A 20,866-nucleotide genomic window follows, 5' to 3' on the forward strand; every position below is an offset into this window, starting at 1 on the left:
ACGAAAGAAAAACTATGTGATTCATACGATACATACGTACATCAGTGCCAGAAATTCTATGGCTTACGACATGTGTGGTGAATGCGCAAATGTGTATGCGGATGTATGTCTGTTTGTATTTTAAAAGAGCAAAGTGCATCAGCGGTCCTAAAAATTGTCATGCCATGTCATCCGATCTCCGAACTCGTAAAATGCAGATTTGACTCCCTAAACTTAGTTTCAGGTGTCATTCAGATCTCTAAATTAACATGCAAATTGCATATTTGTTCCTAAACTTAGTTCTGGGTGTCATCCAGATCTCTAAATAAAAAAATTTATATTTGATCCTCTAAATTTGAGTTCGGATGCCTATCATCTAGGTCCATGATTTAATTTAACCATCAATATCTAAAAATTAACAATAAAAGTTGAGTTTATTAGATTCCCAGAAAAAACATTCATAATTATTCCTTCGTACAAATTATTTTTCAAACTATTACCATGTTGGCTACCTAGTGTGAGGTGTCCATCGCCACTGTTGTTTACTAGCAATGTCAAAGCAATTAGCAATACTTGTTGCTAGATGATGAGGTGGGACCGAACTCTCGACAATGCTTAGCAATGCTTATAACGGGAGGGAGACATTACTTGGAAGGAGCTCGAAGATTGTGTTGCGAATGGCGAGAGCCATGCCTATGGGAAGAAACAAGGTGTGCGTATCGTAAGTTCAGGGATTTAACTGTGTAATTTATAAAATCAGAGACTGGGACGACAAGATCCGGCAAACTCTACCCTTTGCCGTGTGCCAGTAGAAACAAGACACGGAAAACTTTCTCTTCGCCATGTGTCAGGCCAAAAAACATACGGCAAAGGTCCAACACATGGCAAAGGTTCGCATTTGCCGTGTGCAGCAAAAGGAAGCACACGGCAAAGAATATTTGTTTGCCGTGTGCCTGCTATATTGCACACGGCAAAATCGTGGCACACGACAAAATTGGGCAAAAAAAAAGTAGATTCAGCACTCCCAATTTTTTCTGCTATACATATACAGTGTATTGTACTCCTTGTTAAAATCTGGTATACTTCTTGTTATTTTGCCTATATTTAGTCATTTAATTTCATTAATCCATCTGCACCGACATGCGCGTCCCCGCCTCGCCCGCCGTCGAGCCCTAGGTGAGCATGTGAAAAAAGCCTTCGCTCCTTCTATTGTTCGTAGTAGATTATATGACCTAGTTGTCCGTGATGATATAATTTTTTACCTAGAATTGTTCCAGGTAACATATGATGATCTTGAGTTTGTGGTTGTATTCATTGTGTCTTGTAGTTATGCTTCTCATGATTGTCATTAAACCATGTGACACATCCATGCCCAAAACAACTCCCGTTTGTGTAGATATGATGGTTGGGCTGGGTGTGTCACATGGTTCCATGTCTATCATGAACCCCTTTTTGTTGAGATGATTTCTTATGCTCCAAGTTCAAGATCAAATGAAACGAAACATATCTGAGGCAAAACACTAGTTCAATGCTTTTTGTTGAGTTAACCAAAAGTAACACGTCGCTGACTATAATTGGACAAATGTTATTTTTTTTGCAGTAACCGAGCACCGCCACCTAGTTCCCGTTGCCGCCCTCCGCCACCAGGCCACTTCTGCCACCCTCCTTAGTTTGCAGAACGTATAGCAAGGTGAGGCATAGAAGACTCCGCTTTTCGTACCGCATGTTCGTATATCACGTAACCTAGTTAGCCGACTCCCGTTCGAAATAGATACGGATGGAAATATGCAGAACTTTGCATATGTACGACCGTATCTATATTGAATTGTTCACATTTTTTGGACAGCCTGAGCATGCGTAGATGGGGTTTGTTTCCATGGTCTACTCCCATTCGAGACAGAATATCGGCATCATTTCCCCGTTGTTCTCCAGATACACAATCTCCCTTTCGGGACGTGTATTTGGAGAACAGCAGGGAAATGCTACCAAAATTCTATCCCGGATCGGAGTAGAGCATGGAAATCGACTCCAGCTCCGCATCTTCGGGTGGGTTTAGGACCTATCTTAACCTAGTAGGAAGTTTAGACATCGTGTAGATGCAAAAATTATCTTTTATATTATATTACTCGTTGATATGATAGAGTATGGATGACTGTACGCGGATGTACTCGGTTGGAAACAGGGGGGACTTGACCTTGGAATGGATTCAGAAGACTGAAGCTTTCTTGGATCGAGCATTTTCAAAGCTTAAAGGAGCCACATGCACTTGGTGTCCCTGCACCAAATGTGCAAATACGCGTCGACAGACACGGGAAGACATGACACAACATCTTTGCAATTTTGGATTTACGAGAGACTATACCCGGTGGACCTACCATGGTGACATGACACAACATCTTTGCAACTTTGGATTTACGAGAGACTATACCCGGAGGACCTACCATGGTGAAGCCAATCGTATGAGAGACGAGGTCGTTAGACAACGCATTGAAGATCATAATGCTGATGCTGGGGTAGGAGATATGTTAGATGACTTTCATGAAGCACATTTCGAGGAAGAATGTAGGGAGGAGGAGCCAGAGGCAACCGCGAAGGCGTACTATGACATGTTGGCTGCAGCACAAGAACCCCTTCATGGGCATACCAAGGTTTCACAACTGGATGCCATTGTGCGTCTGATGGCTGTGAAGTCCCAGTTTACCCTGAGCCGAGATGCTTTTGATGTTATGTTGACAGTTATTGGCACTCTGCTTCTTGAAGGTCACATTCTTCCAAAGAGCATGTATGAGGCACAAAAACTCCTTCGTACATTGAAGATGCCGTATGAGCAGATACATGCATGTCCCAAGGGATGCATCTTGTTTAAGAAAGAATATGCGGAAGCAAAGTACTGTCCAAAGTGTGAATCCTCTAGGTTCGTAGAGGTAGAGACTAGTGATGGTCAGAAGAGACAGCTCGCGGTCCCCGTGAAAGTCCTACGATACCTTCCGCCCATACCGAGGATCCAACGGCTATTCATGACCGAGGAGTCCGTGAAACAGATGACATGGCACAAAATGGGAACTCGATACAATCCTGATAAGCTTGTATATCCATCCGATGCTGAATCATGGACCTACTTTGACGGGATTCATCAAGTCAAAGCAGATGAAGCTCGTAATATGTGTGTTGCCCTAGTAACTGATGGCTTCAATCCATATGGAATGTCGGCTGCACCTTACACTTGTTGGCCTGTGTTCGTTATTCTCCTCAATCTCCCTCCCGGCGTGATTTTCCAATGACAGAATATATTCTTGTCGCTGATAATTCCTGGACATCCGGGAAATAATATGAGTGTGTACATGGAGCCCCTAATTGATGATTTTCTCCATGCTTGGGAGGAAGGGGTTTGGACATACGATCGAGCTACAAAGACAAACTTTAGAATGTATGTTTGGTACCATTATTCCCTACATGACTTGCCGGCATATGGGATATTCTACGGCTGTTGTGTTCAACTTTCCCAGTATGCAAGGCATCTCTGATGTTCATATGGTTGCAGAAGGGCGGGAAATATTCTTCGTTCGACAAACATCGACAATTCCTCCCTCTTGACCATCCATTCAGACGCAATAAGAAGAACTTCATGAAAGGTGTCGAAGTTTTGGACCCTCCCCCTCATATTATGATAGGTGCTGGTGTTCGTGCTCAGTTAAATAGTCTTGTGGCCAATGCAGAAGGTGGTTTTGAGTGATATGGTGAGCAACATGCCTGGGCGCAGAAGTCGGGCTTGTGGAGGCTTTCCTACATGTAAGATCTCCTCCCTCCACATAACATTGATATGATGCACTCTGAAAAGAATGTTGCCGAGGCACTGTTCGGAACTATCATGGACATTGCAGATAAGACAAAGGTCAACATTAAGGCCAGAGTGGATCAAGCAACATTATGCGATAGACCGAAGCTAGACATGAGGCCTCTTGGTCAGGCAAGGCATGGAAAAAGCCTAAGGCCAATTTTGTCCTGACGAGGCCCTAGAGGAGGGAAGTGCTAGAATGGTTTCAAACCTTAATGTTTCCTGATGGGTATGCAGCGAATCTGAGGAGGGGAGTTAACTTGTTTACTATGCGAATCAATGGGCTCAAGAGTCATGACTACCACATATGGATAGAGAGGCTTCTTCCGGTGATGGTTCAAGGATACCTCCCTGATCAAGTCTGGCAAGTGCTGGTAGAGTTGAGCTTTTTCTTTCGCCAGCTTTGTGCTAAGGAGTTATCTCTGACCATTATTGAAGAAATAGAAAGAATGGCGCCTGTGTTGCTCTGTAAGTTGGAGAAGATATTTCCACCCAGCTTCTTCAACCCAATGCAGCATATGATTTTGCACCTACTGTATGAGGCACGAATGGGGGGGCCGGTGCAAGGTCATTGGTGCTATTCAATTGAGAGATGTCAAAAAATCCTTCGAACTAAATGTAAAAATAAATGCAAAATTGAAGCTTCCTTCGCGGAGGCATACATTCTAGAGGTGTCAAACTTCACATCGAAATATTATACTAAGAATCTTTCTAGCGTGCATAATCCACCCTCACGTTATAATGCTGGGGAAGCTGACGTGAACCTCAGCCTTTTCCAAGGGCAACTCGGAAGTGCAAGTGTTGCGACCATCAAAACCTTAAATTTTGAAGAGTGGCGCAGTATCATGCTATATGCGTTGACCAAACTATCTGAAGTGTAGCTGTACATACAGTAAGTTCTCTACATTCATTTAGTTCTCGAGTACTCCCTTTTCGGCATCCAACCCATTCGTTTCTCTTTCGAACAGAGAATTTCATGTGCAATTCTAGCGTCGATCAAGGATACCTACCCTCCAGGAAGCTGAGACCCTTCTTAGACAGGGTGCGGGAAATGGAAGGCCTGATTTTATTTCTTGGTTCAAACAAATGGTAATGTCTATGTCATGGCTCTTTCGTAGTATGAAATTACTACTTGTAAATAATTTGGCCTGCTTGAACTTGCAGGCCCAAACTGATGTCTCTGTGAGTGCCGAGTTGCGTCAGGTTGTCAATAGTTGTGCCTATAGGGTCAAGTCATTTGGAGCTTATGACGTGAATGGATATCGCTTTCACATAACAAGGCACGAGCAGAGTCGGCCGAATAGAAGTACAACAAATTCCGGAGTGTTTACGCTAGGAAACGATGTGCTCGAGTAGTATGGAAGAATCGAAGAAATATACGAACTCACGTTTCATGGGTCGAAACCTCTGAAACTTATCATATTCAAATGCCATTGGTTTGATCCTCATGCTGTGAAACAGACTCCGAATCTTGGGCTAGTTGAAATTCAACAAGCGTCCGTGTACCCAGGAGATGATGTCTATATTGTGGCTCAACAAGCCACGCAAGTTTATTATCTCTCATACCCGTGCCAAACAGACAATCATCTCAAGAGTTGGGATGTTGTGTACAAGGTATCGCCACATGGTAAATTACCTGTCCCGAACAACGAAGGTTACAACATAGAACCAAACACATATGCCGGTGAGTTCTTTCAAGAAGATGGGCTAGAAGGGAGTTTTTAGATAGACTTAACCGAAGTGATCAGAATGGAACTGGACAATGAAAGAATTGATAACGACGATGCAAGGGATGAGGTTCACAATGTCAAGGACTTAGAATTACTAGAGCGATTACACTTAAGCAATGGCAGTAATGATGACAGCGTTCCTCCTATAGAGCTCGACGGTGATTATATCGACACACATGACAGCGATGATGAGACATATGATCCAGCTAATCCGAATCATGATGACTATTTCTAATACATGTAAGAACTGTATTAATTAATTTTTTGTACTATTTTTGTTCATTTTAGTTATTGTACTAACTTTATATACTAATTGTACTATTTTTTAATAACATCTACTAATTGATTTACTCATTTTAATTTCAGGAGATTGATCAAAGATGGTGGGGCGTGGCAGAGGTCTGATGAGGTCACTCACAGACCTGATGGGTGTCAGATCTACCGGGACAGGTGAGTCCTCCCAGTGGACTCGACGGACAGGCAAGAGAAGTCGAAGGAGTGGAGCGGGTTCGTCGAGGCGCGACGCTGCTGAGGGCTCCGGCACGGCTGCAGGGAGGAGGGCTAGGAGAGGGGCTCCTCCTGAGGAGGAGGAGGACGACGACGACGAGGAGGAGGAGGAGGAGCAAGAGGCGGGTGCTGAGGAGGAGGAGGAGGAGCAGCAGCAGCAGGAGGAGGAGGAGGGGGCGGCCGAGAAGGAGGAGGAGGACGTGGTCGTACCTGCCGTCTGGCAGCGAGGCCCCTCGAGGCTCCCGGATCGTCCAATACCTCTAGAGCAACGACCGATCCTCCGACCCGACGGGAAAAGGTAAGTAAGTTTAGAAGATTTCAATACGTTTCCTTTTGATATATTCAAAATCACAATTGACACTAATATTATCTCTCAATAACTTGCGTAGGAACTTTGTGATAGTCGCTCCAGGTGCTGCTCACAACCGCATGGCCAATGGCATCCTGGGACTGCTCTGCAAGCGACACTACCTAGGCTGCATGGATATTGCTGGGGTACGTCAGCCGGTGTCGTCGTGGGAGCACTACATCGTCGCACTGGATGCACCAGATACGGAAGGCAGGGCATACGACAACAAGGCACACCAGGTGTTGAGTGAACTATGGGTAAGTCTTCATGGCACTACATTTACGAATACATCATATTCATTGCACATTTTTGAAATAATGACTTTGTATTGGTTTTTGTGCAGAATTTCTATAGATGCGGGGAGGGAATGATGCCCAGGGCGATGCAGGTGGCTAGCAAAGCATGTTACAAGCTGGTGGCGGATATGCTTTATGAGACGCGCATCCAGGCCATCATAGACTACAAGGCTCACGTCGAAAAGGTGAAGATTTACAAAGGACCTGCGAGAGACATCAGACTAACCCGGGAACAATACTTGCGGGTAAATACTCAATCTTTCTTAAATCAACTATGCTCCATTTGTTCTTCTTACATGTCATAACTTGATAATGTGCAGGTGCCTCCGTGGTGGATTGCCTCGGATCATCCATGCTGGAAAATGATAGTGGACCGGTGGTGCTCGCAAGAATGGCTGGAGATGCACGAGGCTGCCCGGTAGCGGCGTTTGATGATGCCTGGTGCATCGCACCATCAGGGCAACCGTAACCTCAAGGCGTACGCGGCTAGATATGTATGTGAATTCATTTCTTTATTCTAACGCTCAATTCTGCATAATTTCTAATCATCTTCCTTTTTTCGCAGTCGACGGCACATGGTAGTGTGCCTTGCTCCCAAGTCCAGGCATATTGTTTGGCCCACAAAGAGAAGGCGACGTCCGATGTCACCTTCAACCCGCAGGATCCGCCCGAAGCGTACAACAACGCAAGCGTCCTCAGTCGCCTCAGTCGGTACACCTCTATGGCACAAGAAGTTCATGGGCCGAAGTTTGATCCAATCAATGAGCCCATTGATGGAGAAGTCGTTATGAGGGCGGGAGGAGGCAAGAAGCATGGATGGTACTGGTTTGGCGACAGCTTAGTCGACACGGCCACTACTCCCACTCTCTCGCAGATTCGAGTTAGGAGTACTAGCTCAAGCTCGGCCAGACACTACACAGACTCAGATTGAGGCTGTCAAGGTTATTTCTGTTTCATCCGTCGTTCCTTGATTTTTACATACGTTTGCTTTGAATTCTCACCCTAGGATCAAATCCTATAGGCCTAGATGGAAGCAGACTTTCAAGCATGGCAAGAGGCACAGGAGGAGAGGTGGCAGGCTGAGCGGGACGAGATGTAGCAAAAATTGGATCAAGCTCTAACATATATGCAAAGCCTGGTCTCGGCGATGGTTCTTTCGCCTCCACAATTCCCTCCGGCCCCACTTGCTCCTCGTGCAGATACGCCTCCTACCGTAAGTGGCTTTGACTCCTATCGAGTTTCATTCGTCTTAGTGACTTAGCATTAATCTAGAATGACTTAAAACTAATGCCATATGATGCATCTACAATGACTTAAAACTTAGGCTAATGCTTGTAGTTTTATTTCTCACAATACACATGATCGCAACTTAGGATACAACCAGAATGACTAAGTTTGAATGCTCGTAACTTAATTCTTATGTAACACATGCAATATATATATATATATATATATATATATATATATATATATATATATATATATATATATATATATATATATATATATATATATATATATTCGTTTATATGCAGAATCAGTCGGCGGCATCCAATGATGGGCCGGTAAATCCTAACTTCTCGCCTCCAGTGCAGCAGCCTCAGCAGCCTCATCAGGTTGTGTGGCCACCGCCTCAATAGGTGGCTTGGCTTCAGCAGTAGTAGTAGCAACAAGCTTGGCCGCAGACGCCTACATGGCCGCCCTTGCCGATGTGGCCGCAGCACCCGCCACCGCCACCGCCACCGCCACCGCCGCCACCATCAGCCCCGTGATTTGTATGTTCTTGATTTGTATGAATTTGTATGGACTTGTATGCACTTGATTTGTATGAACTTGTATGGACTTGACTTGTACTTGTGGTTGTCGATGAACGAAACCATATTTTATTTGTATCTGTGTATCAAATGCCTGTGATGCTTATTCTGATACATGAAATGCTCATTGTGATATATATGAAATGTTTGGGGTACCCTATACGTAATCAACAAAACAAAAAATAAATCGAATCTGACACCTTTGCCGTGTGCTTTTACCATGGCACACGGCAAAGGAACCATTCTTTGCCGTGTGCAAAGTCCAAGGCACACGGCAAAGATTCAAACTTTGCCGTGTGCCACGTCGGCAGGGCACACGGCACAGTCCCGGCCATGTCACCTTTCCTGGATGGCCTTTTTTTTGCTGTGGGCCAAGGTTTGCATACGGCAAAGGCTTTGCCGTGTGCCCGATATATAGCACACGGCAAAGGCCGGCTTTGCCGATGCCTGGTTGCCGTGTGAGCTTTGCCGTGTGCGGCACACGACAAAGGCTTTGCCATGAGTTTTTGGAGCTTTGCCGTGTGCTTTGGGTACACGGCAAAGTACCAGTCTCCCGTAGTGTTTGTAACCCCCTGCAACCCTAATCCATATCTATAACCTCCAAAATAAGTCCTTCATCCCCTCCTCTATCTCCTTATGCCCTTGGATTCAAAATTGGGGCCCGAATTTCAACCTTCTTGCGAAACTCCAATGACCCAAAGCACCATGCGGATTCTTGTTGGTGCCACATATGTGTATGAAGGCTAGGTGAAGGAGTATGGACATAGGTGACACAAATTACAAGTTTATGAGCCTAGAAATATACTTTTCAAAGTTTGTGAACCTAAGTGACACAAACTACAAGTTTATGCAGCAAAAAATACACTTTCAAAATTTATAGACCTAAGTGACACCCCTTTACAATTTGATGGATCTCTGGTGTATTTTACTCTTTGTCAAACCAATAAGAGATAAACTAAACCATTAGAAAGAAGAAGCGTTGAGGCATAATTATATATTATAGTAGTGCTTTGATTTTGTGCTAATCCGATAGCTCTTAGCAAAGATAATTCATCCGAACCCCAACACAAGTTAATATTGTTACATAGTCATTTGCAGTTGTACTTACATTCTTTGTTTAAAGGAAAAAATAAAGCGGTTTCAAACGTTTTGTTTTCTTAATTAGCTCGGATTTTGCTGGTTAAGTAAAAAAATCATTTGTATTTCTTAGTGAAGTCCGTATTCACCTACAACCTCCAGTAGTGTTAATGTATTACAACGACACTAAGAATATATAATAAAAAAAAGCTAACCATAGATTATCGAACAGAATCAATCCCTGGGCACAGATTGTGAAATGAACTAGAACCCGACTCCCTGTACCATCGCAATGTTCCTAGAACTCATTCGCGTCGAATAACACAACCATACATGCACCAACTAGATATCAAACTATAACGACTAATGTTTTTTGTACAGTATCGTATAATGAGGGTATTCAACATGCTCCTTAAAAAAGGGAAGCAAGCGCAGCATGACAAACTAAAAATCCGCACAATTACATCTTAAACACCCCTCAGATGTAAGTTTACTAAAAAAAGCAAGCAACAAGGGCTTTCAGTCATCTTTCTGAATTCGATCGTTAGGTAGACTACTAACATTCAGTGCTGCATGGTATAGTATACACGCTTGTCCGCCAGACCAAGATTAGAAAGAATCAAATTTCCGTGCAGAAAAGAATGTTGTCATATACTGGAAATCTCGAACACATTAATTCATAATTAAAAAGATGAACCTCTGATCCTAAAGCTCATAAAAGATGAGATCACAAAAATACCTCCATTGATATCAGTTTTCTGACATTATTTCCGTAGAGTTTATTCTTTTATTCTTCAGAAGGATAATATACATACAGGCAACCGAACCACCTTCATATGTAATTTACAAATTGACATATGCACACTACATGCATGTAAATCTTTCTTAAAAATTATTATAAAGATGCTGCCTCTTCATCCTTAAAAGAGAGCCATTGTGTGATTCGAATTTTGTAACCCCATTTAATGTGTGCACGTGTATGCGATAGTCAATTAGTATTAAATATGGCTAATAAATTCAGGTAACAAGTTCACTTCAAACTTTTACTAATTTGTCTTGATTTTCTAGAGTGACATTTCTTAAGGGATGGAAGAGTAACACTAGGGCTTTACAAACACCCCATCACCGCTGGTTCAAACTGACTCAGCGGTGATTAGCAGTAACGGTGAGCATCACCGCCAGTCCGGTTCGTATTACGACCGATGGTTATGCCCTTCGACCCCATTACTGCCGGTTCGTAATACAACACAGCGGTAATGAGGTAATCCTATTCTTAGTTTTTTTCTAACACTCTCCCTCCTCTCCTTTCATTCATTTCTCATCTCCTCTTTCTCCCCGCTGTCACTCCACCCCTTCTCTCCCTCTCCCCCGCTGCCTCCTCCTAGCCGTGCCTCCCCTTCTCTTCCTCACCCCGCCTCCTCTCCCCCCCCAACCGCGTCTCCCCTCCCTTCCTCCTCCTCCCAGCACGCTTCCTCCTCATCTCCGCCACCGCCGGATCTCCCCCTCCCCCACCGCTGGATCTCCCCATCCTCTTTGCGCGGCGCGAGCGGCTTCGGGCAGAGCAGGTGGAGGTGGGAGGTGTGGCGCGGTGATGCACTTGCCCGCAGGAGGAGCAGAGCAGCACACACGACTGCGGGAGGGCCAACGCACGTGGCCGTGGGGCGATCGGAAGAGCGCACGTGGCCGTGGGCAAGCGGAGCGGCATGGGCAGTAGGAGGAATAGCGCGGGGGTGAGCATGGTGCAGGCGTGAGCACTGCCTTTTTACTTTTTTTTTGTTTTCCAAAAATAGCATCACCGCCAGTTGTAGACCCGGCGATGATGCCCCTCCACATGAAGATAGAGTTAAATATAATCCTCCCCCCCCCCCCCCCCCCCCCAAAAAAAAAGAAGGAAAAACCGACGTTGATGCTCATTTTGAATCGACAGTGATGGGAGTGTTGGAGTAGTGTAATTCCATGTTTCAATATCAGAGCAGAAGATTTCTTTGCAAGGAAGTTTTATTGAACTCAAGATCGTTACATCGTGTTGATACAGAGGTATTGAAACACTTCCCGTTTCCGCATAGCCAAGATACACACGGCCTTTACAGCGCAAGTTGACATATACCTCAGACTAGTAGAGGACAGGCCCGCTTGAACTTGTTTCCCTTTTTTTAAAAGGCCATCAGGAGGGCCAGCCAGAACAAGCAAGATATCGTTGTCGATCAGCATATGCTTTGATTGTGTAACGATAAAGGAGAACTTAACAACAATCTAGAAAGGGTGGCAGAAGTGAAAGGGTTATCTGCGGATTAGCAAACAGAGTAGGCCCAACGAATGTTTTGCCACAGTGAGCACTGCCGTTTGTTGGGGTTCAAGATCCCATCACTATATTTTTATGTCAGTGAGCTGCGCATTGAGGCGCACTCCGGCCTTGTCAAACCACTGAAATGTTGTTTAGGGTTTTATTGTTTGTCAAACCAATGAGAGATAAACTAAACTATTGGAAAGAAGAAGCGTTGCGGCAAAATTATATATTTTATAGTAGTGCTCAACTTGATTTTGTGCTAATCAGATAGCTCTCACCAAAGATAATTCATCTGAACCCCAACACATGTTAATAATGTTACATACCTATTTGCAGTTGTACTGACATCCTTTGTTTAAAGAAAAACTTAGCTCTGATTTTGCTGGTTAAATAAAAAATTCATTTGTATTTCTTAGTGAACTCCGCGTTCACCTACTACAACCTCTAGTACTGTTGATGTATTACAACGACACTAAGAAAATGTTAAAAAAGCTAAAGATTATCGAACAGAATCAATCCGTGGGCACAGATTGTGAAACGAACCAGATTCTGAGTCGAGAAACTGACTCCTTGTACCATCACAATGTTCCTAGAATCAATATAAATTATGTACAGAACTCATTCCAATCGAATAACACAACCATACAGGCACACCAACTAGATATCAATCTATAACAAAAAAATGTTTTCTGTACAGTGTCGTATCAGGAGGGTATTCAACACGCTCCTTAAACAACAGAAGCAAGCGCAGCATGACAAACTAAAAATCCGCACAATCACATCTTGAATACTCAGCTGTAAGTTTACAAAAAAAAAAAAAAGGCAAGCAAGGGCTTTCAATCATCTTTCTGACGTCGATCGTCAGGTAGACTACTACCATTCAGTGCTGCATGGTATACACGCTTGTCCGCCAGATCAAGATTTGAAAGAATCAAATTTCCCTGCAGAAAGAGAATGTTATCATATACTCATATGCTGGAAATCACGAACACATCAATTCATATCTAAAAAGATGAACTCCTGCAGAAAGAGAATGTTATCATATACTCGTATGCTGGAAATCACGAACACATCAATTCATATCTAAAAAGATGAACCTGGTACTAAAGCTCATGAAAGACGATATCACAATACCTCCATTGCTATCAGTTTTCTGACATTATTTGCGTAGAGTTTAGGATCTTCCTTTTCTTGTTCAGAAGGATAATATACAGGCAACCGAACCACCTCCATGTAATTTACAAATTGACAAAGGAGCAAAAACACATGGCGTGCCTGCAAGTTTTTTTACAAGAAAAATAAAAAGTATGTTTCAGAATTCAATGAGTTAATATAAGAGACCTGTCAAAAGAAATAGAGATAAGAGACGATATTAATTGAAAACTACAGAAATAAATGTAAAACTCTGAATATTAATCCCGGCAGTCTGTCCTCTCTGCGACCAGGTTGAAGAAACGCTGGAGTGCTGGACCACTTACTGATCTCCTGCGTCTTCTCCCGGCAGATGCGGTTCAATTTGCTACAAGGTCTTGGATTGCAGGCACTTGCCCTGGGTTTAGATGATAAGATGTTTGACGACTTGTGGGACAATTTAAGCAACAAGTTGTCTGGTCAAGTCCGAAAAGGAGTCAGTTCTCTAGTTACCTTGGGGGCTTGGAATTTGTGGAATCGCCGAAATCGGTGTGTATTTGATGGGGCTGTTCCTAACTTAAACAGTCTATTGTCGGCAACTAGGGAAGATCTGCACCAATGGTCTATTGCTGGGGCTAGAGGAGTTTCCTTTCTCCTTGCCCTGGCTCCTACGACCTCCTAATCTTGGGGGTCCGGTCTAGCTTTGGTCCCTTTGTGTTTTTTAGTAGAGTAGAGAGAGTTTTCTGCAGGCCCGGTCCTGAGGGGGGTCGAGCCGTGCGGCTGCCCCGGGCCCCGGAATCCAAGGGTCCCCTCTCCAAATACTAGGAGTACAAGTCTTCTACGTGTATGTGTTGCAGTCACATTAAACGTGTAGCTAATTAGGCCTGACGGATCGGAACATCACGAGATCGTGGGCGGAGATTGTGCATGACGAAACTTCTTGTTCCCCAGCAAGAGCCCTCGCACCTCCTGCATTCTCGCCGGCACCTCAACCTACCAATACCAGGACGCCTTGCGTCGTCCTCATCTTCCATTGCATTATTGGAACCCGAGTCTGTAGCTGCAAGAGGCAAAATCGCCCGAGCGCCATGCACGAGTGCGAGGCGCGTCTCTTGGCTGAGGCGTAGATGGTAGAGCGTGAACTTTGCATTCATTGCAGCTGGTAAGTGAACTCATTGAGCATGGGTTAGGGATGCAATCTAGTATTGTATACATTGAGCTCCAAGTTCCCGTGACAATTAGACAATTAGGAAACTTCCTTAGCTTCCTCGTGTTCATCTAGTATACCCTTAGGCTTTGTGCTACTTTCCAATTACCTTTGTTTTTTTAAAAAAAAATAACAACATCCTCAATTTGAGTAGAAATATTCAAGACGATATGATATGAATATTTGTATTAAGGGCCTCCAAATTTAATTTCGCCCCGGGCCACTAAAATCTCAGGACCGGGCCTGGTTTTCTGTACTCTAGGGAGTGTTACAGTCCCTCCATTTCTGTAACCTTTTTTTTTTGGGGGGGGGGGGGGGGGTTCCCCCTTTTTTCTTCTTAATATAATGAAGCGTAGTTCTCCTGCGCTTTCGAGAAAAAAAAACTCTGAATATAAACCTAGGTAGAGTTTTAACGGTTACCGTACCACACACTTCTGAAATAAATTACATAAAACCCTGAATAAATTTTTTGGATATTTCATAGAATATGAAAAGGTGCACTAGCTATGGCTGTCACACTATCTGTCTTAAGTAATAATCTATTTCTTCAAGTGACGGTATCCCTAATGCGATAGTATGTGTGCAGGACAGTAAAATTTTAATTATTGAACTATAGAAATTATGGAAGATACAGTAAGAAAGGAGCAACCTAGCAATCTGCAACAGAAGAAAACATATAAAAGGAGGCACAGGGAGGTCCAATATTACACAACTAAATAGACAGGGACAGTACTATAGAATAAAAATAATAACGACAAAGTTGGCAACATACTGTGTAAATAAAAGCTTAAAAGCAATACATGAAATAATTTCTATGGCCTAGAAAGAACAAGAAATCTACACACAAAGTAGCACTAAATTCCTCATGTGTTCCTGTGTCTACTTACAGATTCTTAAATTAGCATTTTCAAGAAAGTGTAGAATTGCAATCAGTACTTACTCCATCCATGGAATCCCATGCCGGACTAAATCTCCTGTAAGGGTATCTCAAAATGACTGGCTGCACTGGTGCACTTGCAAGAAAGGCTCCGGTCTTAAATGGAAGAAGGTAATCACCATTTGTAGTAGTTCCCTCTAAAAGAAAAAAAAATCTATAATAAAGGGGAAGCAATTTGTTTGAAGAGCTCAAATGAAAGAAAGGGGAAAAAGATTGGATAGAATAAGAATGCTAACTTGTCAACATGTGCATTGGGCTAGAGCACGACAGGTTCGAATATACTTTAGTTCACATTAGGATATAAATAAAGTAGCAACAGACAGAAAAAATTGAGGGTGAACAAACGAAGGTAAAAATGATTGTATAGAGGCAATGGAACATAAAACTGAATCCTGCTGGTCTTTGAGCCCAAAACAGCTGTATTCAGTTTTTCAGTCCGCAAAGCAGTTTTTGATCAATGATCACTACACTATGGATAATGATGGCCAGCTTCAAGACAGTGCATAGTGGTCCTATGTGATAAGGGATGACTAATGTCAAAGCAGATTTGAAACAGCGCATTTCAACGGATGGTGCTAATAACCCTTCAAAATAGTAATTACTTAGAAAACAATGTGCAGCCATTATATTACAAAAAGAGAAATTAGAAGAAAAACTGCAAAGGAAATGGTTGTACACTAACCTGGAAACAGTAACATCATTGGGGTATTCTTATCTTGACAAACTTCTCGGACCCTTTCAGTTACAGCACCTACATACAGTATAGAAAGTTCAGTAAAACAAAGTACAAAAACTACACAACATTAGAGGTTGCTATAGCAAGCAAAATTTTCCTCAACAGAGCAAAGCCATGTATATAATTTAAAGTTCAAAATTTGCCTTCATGTATAAATTTGCAACCCTCAGAGACTTGATTTTCAAGCTGGTAGTGTTTTGCTCTCAAAAATATCCCTAAGGAAATGCACAAGGGATTCAACTCCTTGGTTATCCTGGTTACCTGGGAGCTTTGGAAACACCAGAATGGGTGCATCTTCAATTGCGCTAATCCTAATGTTACCGTGGTTCTGCAATCAATAGCAAATGAAGGCATCCTTTGGTGCTCAGCAAGACTTCTAGTCCAAAAAGGTCGCTTAACCTGGAGTTTGAGTCCAAAAGGTTGATCTTGTCGTTTAAATTTTTAGCGAGGGTTGCACATGCAACTGCTTTATACAGGTGTGTGTGGGTTTGGGTTTGTTTTGGAAGGGGTCCTTGTGGCGCTCTCTGTATTTTTATTCTCTCTTAATGAAATGAAATGCAGCTCCCCGCCCCCCAGTGTTTTCAAGGGAAAAAAGCTGCCTAAATTCATAAATTCTGGAGAACAATTTTTGCAATGAATATAATGCAACATTTGTATTATTAGTAAATAAAGCGATTTAATACTAACTGCATTTTGAGGATGCTAACGACAGGAATGCTTATTTAGCATGAGAAAATAGTAGTGCAAGTGTTGGAGTATATTGAGCCCATGTGTATAGTGGCCCATCTAGAGGCCCATGTACAGGTATTATATATACCCACCCTTCTAGGGTTGGAGGAATACAAGCATTATTCTCTCCTACAGCAAGTATAACTAGTTCATGGGCTATAGTCAATATATACCTGAGACACCTTTAGAATCTGAGGACTTCGATTCTCGTTGAACAAAAATGCATCCAAGACAATTGCTGCATTAAACCAGAAAAAGAAAAGTAGAATGAATTTTAATAATTCTATATATCATTAATACATAAATGAGTAAAATAATGCCATTTTCTCGCATAATATATGAGTAAGACACAGCCCAGAAAACAAGAAAGTATTCACGAGCATAAAAAATGTACCTTATGAGACCAATTAGAGGCAACCTGGACACTGACTCCTATAATAAGGACAAATTTAAGCATTGACAGGACGATACAAAGTTAGAATACATTAATTCACAAAATTTAAGTACACTATGAACAATAAAAATAGTATTCAGTACCTTAGCAACAAAACTTGGAAAAGAAGCTGACATGTGATAAAGAATATCCACATAAGACACATGATTAGAAACAATTGCCCCTGGTCTTCCCAATTCTTCAGAACGGCCTTGATTTACATCCTGACAAAAAGTTATAATAAGATGACAGGGGATCCAAGGAACAAAATTAAAGTTCAGTCACATGGGCACAACAGCAGTAATCCGCGATACATATATGATGCATTGTTTGCTGAAGACGGGCAATCATTGCCATTTCTGCTCTCATAAAATCTTTCAAATGGTACTGAAGTACAATCTAATAGGTGCTTGAAGGGACAAAAGGTCTTTAATGCCAGTTATCGAAAATTTCTGAATAATTAACAGTATTCGGCACCCAGATCTTTTTAATAGAATACAGATTTTGGAAGCTGTCCCCATTCATTGTCCTAAAGTGACAACATAATTTCATCCAGATTTTGTATTTCTGACTAACAGAATAAAGTATGATGCCAAGTTCCAGCCACTTATTACCGGTTTCATCATAGTAGACAGATAATGTCATAATGACAATAAACCTGTCTCAAGAATTTGAAAGTATCTAATAAAGTGGCAGAAAACAAGTTACATTACATCAATCTAACTTTCAGTTCAATCTATTAGTACAAGCACAGTAAACTACAAGGCAAATTCCAGTTTGCCTACTAAGATGTTAGTTTAAGCCAATCGGTGCCACTCAATAATTGCAACATCAGCCTAATTGTTTGTTTTGTCGGGCCCAATTTCTTCCCAAAAAGGTCATGAAAATCGCTCCACAGTAAGTAAGATGTGAACCTGAATGGATACATATCATATATTCATATGGCATTGCCAAGAAAGAAAAAGAGATAAAAGAACATCTTTCTGCAATTGACAATAGTGTAAATGCCTAGCAGTGCATACAGAACTTCAAAATCATTCCATCCTGAGGGGAATAATAGAACTCTACATTGAAAGCTGTAACGGAAACATTATACTACATGGTCTTTTGAAAAATATAACTAAAATTGGCGAGCTAATTGCTTGCAGGATCCATGGTTGTATTGGCACATTGTAAATCAAAATGCTCACGAGTAGCAGCATCAGAGGTTGCTGCAGATACATTCCCGAGTAAGCCGCACGGTCTGTCACTCTACTTATACCAATGCAATGCACCTAAACCAAGTGCCAGACAACCCATCAACCATGGTGCTCCAGGACCAAATACATTTCAAGCAAGTATAAACTGATCCAAAAGACGAACTCGTTATATGCTTGCGACAAAAGCAGGGAAAGCCTTCTTCGAAGAGGACAGTAGAAACCGAACGAACCTCGGCACTGGGGAGCCTCTTGTCGGTCTCGCGGATCCAGTAGAAGCCGAAGACGAAGAGCATTGCCCGCGAGAGCGCGCAGCCCGCCCGCAGGACGGCCCTCCTCCTCCATCCGGCGAGCCGGGGCCGGCCCCCGTCCGCGGCGGCGAACAGCGTGCACACGCGGCAGACGAGGTAGTAGAGCAGGAGCACGAGCGTCCCCGCCACGAGGCGGAGCGGGAGGAGCACGGCGGCCGCGAGCGCGAGCCGCGCCGCCTCCGCCGGCGCCAGCGGGCCGCGGCCCATGACCCCGTACGCGTCCCGGCGCGCGTACGGCGCGTACCTGGCGTCCAGCTCGTCCGCCGGCTCCCCGGGCGGAGCCGCGTCGGAGGGGAGCGGCGGGCGCACGGCGTCGGGCCCCGGCGGCGGCGCGCCGGCGGTGTCGAGGGCCATTGCGCGTCCCCCGGCGCGAGGGCCGAGCGCCGGGCCGGATCGGCGCGGCGCGACGGAGGTGGGGTGGCGGGGGCGGGGGGCGGTGGAGGCAGCGCGTCTGTGACGAGGAGGACTCTGTCTGGTCGGCGCTGGCCGCTGGGCTCGGGAGTCGGGAGGGGGAGGTCGGAAGCGGCGGCGGGGGCGCGTGGGATCTGGATCGGACGGCGATGGGCGCGTCCGGGGCGGGTGGGCTCTGTCGGGAGGCGATGGCGCTGTCGGGGCCAGGCAGCCGTGCGGGGTTAACTAATCCTAATCCTGGGGGGATTACGAAAGGAACGACGCTGGCAGGAGCGGGCCCACCGGATGGTTGTCCATCTCTATCTATCTATACTACGAGTATATCTATACTATAAAAAATAAAAACAATCTATTTATCTATCTATCTATACTATAAGAAACGAAAACAATTGAAATACCTTCCCATCAAAAATGTTACTCCCACCCTCTCACGGTGGACCCATAAAACAAAAACTTTTTAGTTGAACCAGGCTCGACGAAAACCCCGCACGGCAAAACCACCGATTACTTGGGATGTCTGGCCACCACCACAACTCCTCTGCCATCTTTCAGTGCTTCTGCTACTTAAGGAGGTAATTTTATTACGTCAAATGTTTGAGTGTTATTTATATATGTTTGGGTTCAAGTCTTGCTTCCGTTCGTGCTTTTTAGCCCATGAGATATGCTGGGTCCAACCAACCTGTTCCTTACTAACTGCTTATATTGCTTTTGTTACCATGCTAAGCAAGTTCATTCTGAGCTGACATCACTGTATAAATAGGTATATGGGTAGGCTATCTGTTACTACTTTCATTGTTGATTAGTTGAATTGATGTATGTTTCAGAGCTTTGGGAATTGATTTAGCATGGATTGATTGTGGGAAAGTGTAATGTTATTTTTAGCTCAATTTCTCCATGATACTTTGTAAACATTTTGACACTACAGAATGAGTTCCTGGAGATTCTATTGGTTTCAAGGATCTATTATGGTACTGCTAACCAGTGGTGCATCCAGTTAATCATAAAGTTTTTTTGCCGAATATGTTGTTTATGTCCAAAATATCATATCTGAATACCTGCACTGCTCTAAATTTGTTGGAGAAATTTACATAGGTTTAGTATCATGGATACTAACCTTCTTTCCTTTCTGAATATATAGTAGGGCCAGAGTAGGCATCAGTATTAAACATCTATACTAAACATCGAACTGTCCATGCCATGCTGAAATGCCTCTTAGGAGATGTATGTTTTATTCTTCTTAGAATTAGACAATAGTTGCTTAACCTAATCATTCAAGTTTGAGTTGCTGCATAACCTAGCCATTCAACATCTTGTAGTTCTTCATTATTTTTGTTCTATTCTTTGGAATGATTAATATTTTCATATGTGGTTCTCTACATGACATATGAGCTATCCCAGTTTTGCAACCCAAGCTGCTTGATATAACGACTTCTGAGTGAATTATAATTCCATGACACCATTCCAACTATAGGTAGCAGATTTATTTCATCTCTGTTTTTTCGCATCCAACTATCACAATGATACAATTACAAACCTAATCCTGTGTAACATCCCGAAAATTACCTAAAATAAATCGTGCGCTAAAATTTTGCTTCGTCGTTGAGCTCGAGATCCCTCCTTGAAACCCTAACCCCAGTTGTCCGGAATCCTCCCTGTTCCGCCGGATCTCCCGTTTCCCCAAAGACCCGACACCCGTATCCAGCACCCTGTTTCCCCTCGACCTGCGCGTCGCGCTCTCGCGCGCCCGGACGCCAAGCGTGGCCGACCGGCTCCGCGATCAGCGCCGTGATCCCGGCGCGGATCCATCTCTCTCCCCCTCTTTTTCTCCCCCCATTTCCCTTTTTCCATTTTCTTTTCTTTCCTTTTCCCTCTCCTTCCCTCTCTCTCTCCTTCCTTTCTTC

General features: G+C 43.5%; 1 protein-coding gene across 1 annotated transcript; it reads right to left on the reverse strand.

Moving 5' to 3' along the window:
* Nucleotides 1-12,424: 12,424 nt before the first annotated feature.
* LOC120706702 (lysophospholipid acyltransferase LPEAT1-like) lies at nt 12,425-19,031 on the reverse strand. Its single transcript, XM_039991408.1, has 8 exons — nt 18,477-19,031; nt 17,152-17,271; nt 17,009-17,046; nt 16,788-16,852; nt 15,832-15,900; nt 15,153-15,286; nt 13,009-13,149; nt 12,425-12,815 (listed from the first exon to the last, which is right to left on the reverse strand). The coding sequence occupies exons 1-8, from the start codon at nt 18,906-18,908 to the stop codon at nt 12,711-12,713; spliced, it is 1,104 nt and encodes a 367-aa protein (XP_039847342.1). The 5' UTR covers nt 18,909-19,031; the 3' UTR covers nt 12,425-12,710.
* Between the last annotated feature and the right edge of the window lie 1,835 nt (nt 19,032-20,866).

This window comes from Panicum virgatum, chromosome 5K, assembly GCF_016808335.1.
Source record: "Panicum virgatum strain AP13 chromosome 5K, P.virgatum_v5, whole genome shotgun sequence".
Classification (NCBI taxonomy): domain Eukaryota; kingdom Viridiplantae; phylum Streptophyta; class Magnoliopsida; order Poales; family Poaceae; genus Panicum; species Panicum virgatum.

Bases quoted from the DNA above. Each gene is read 5' to 3' on its own strand.
- LOC120706702 (XM_039991408.1), bottom strand. From the start codon at position 18,908: ATGGCCCTCGACACCGCCGGCGCGCCGCCGCCGGGGCCCGACGCCGTG. The intron at 15,287-15,831 runs GTTAGTGTACAA...TTTTTCTTTTAG, and splicing joins AATGATGTTACTGTTTCCAG to AGGGAACTACTACAAATGGT. The intron at 13,150-15,152 runs GTAAGTACTGAT...AAAAACTTGCAG, and splicing joins CATGGGATTCCATGGATGGA to GCACGCCATGTGTTTTTGCT.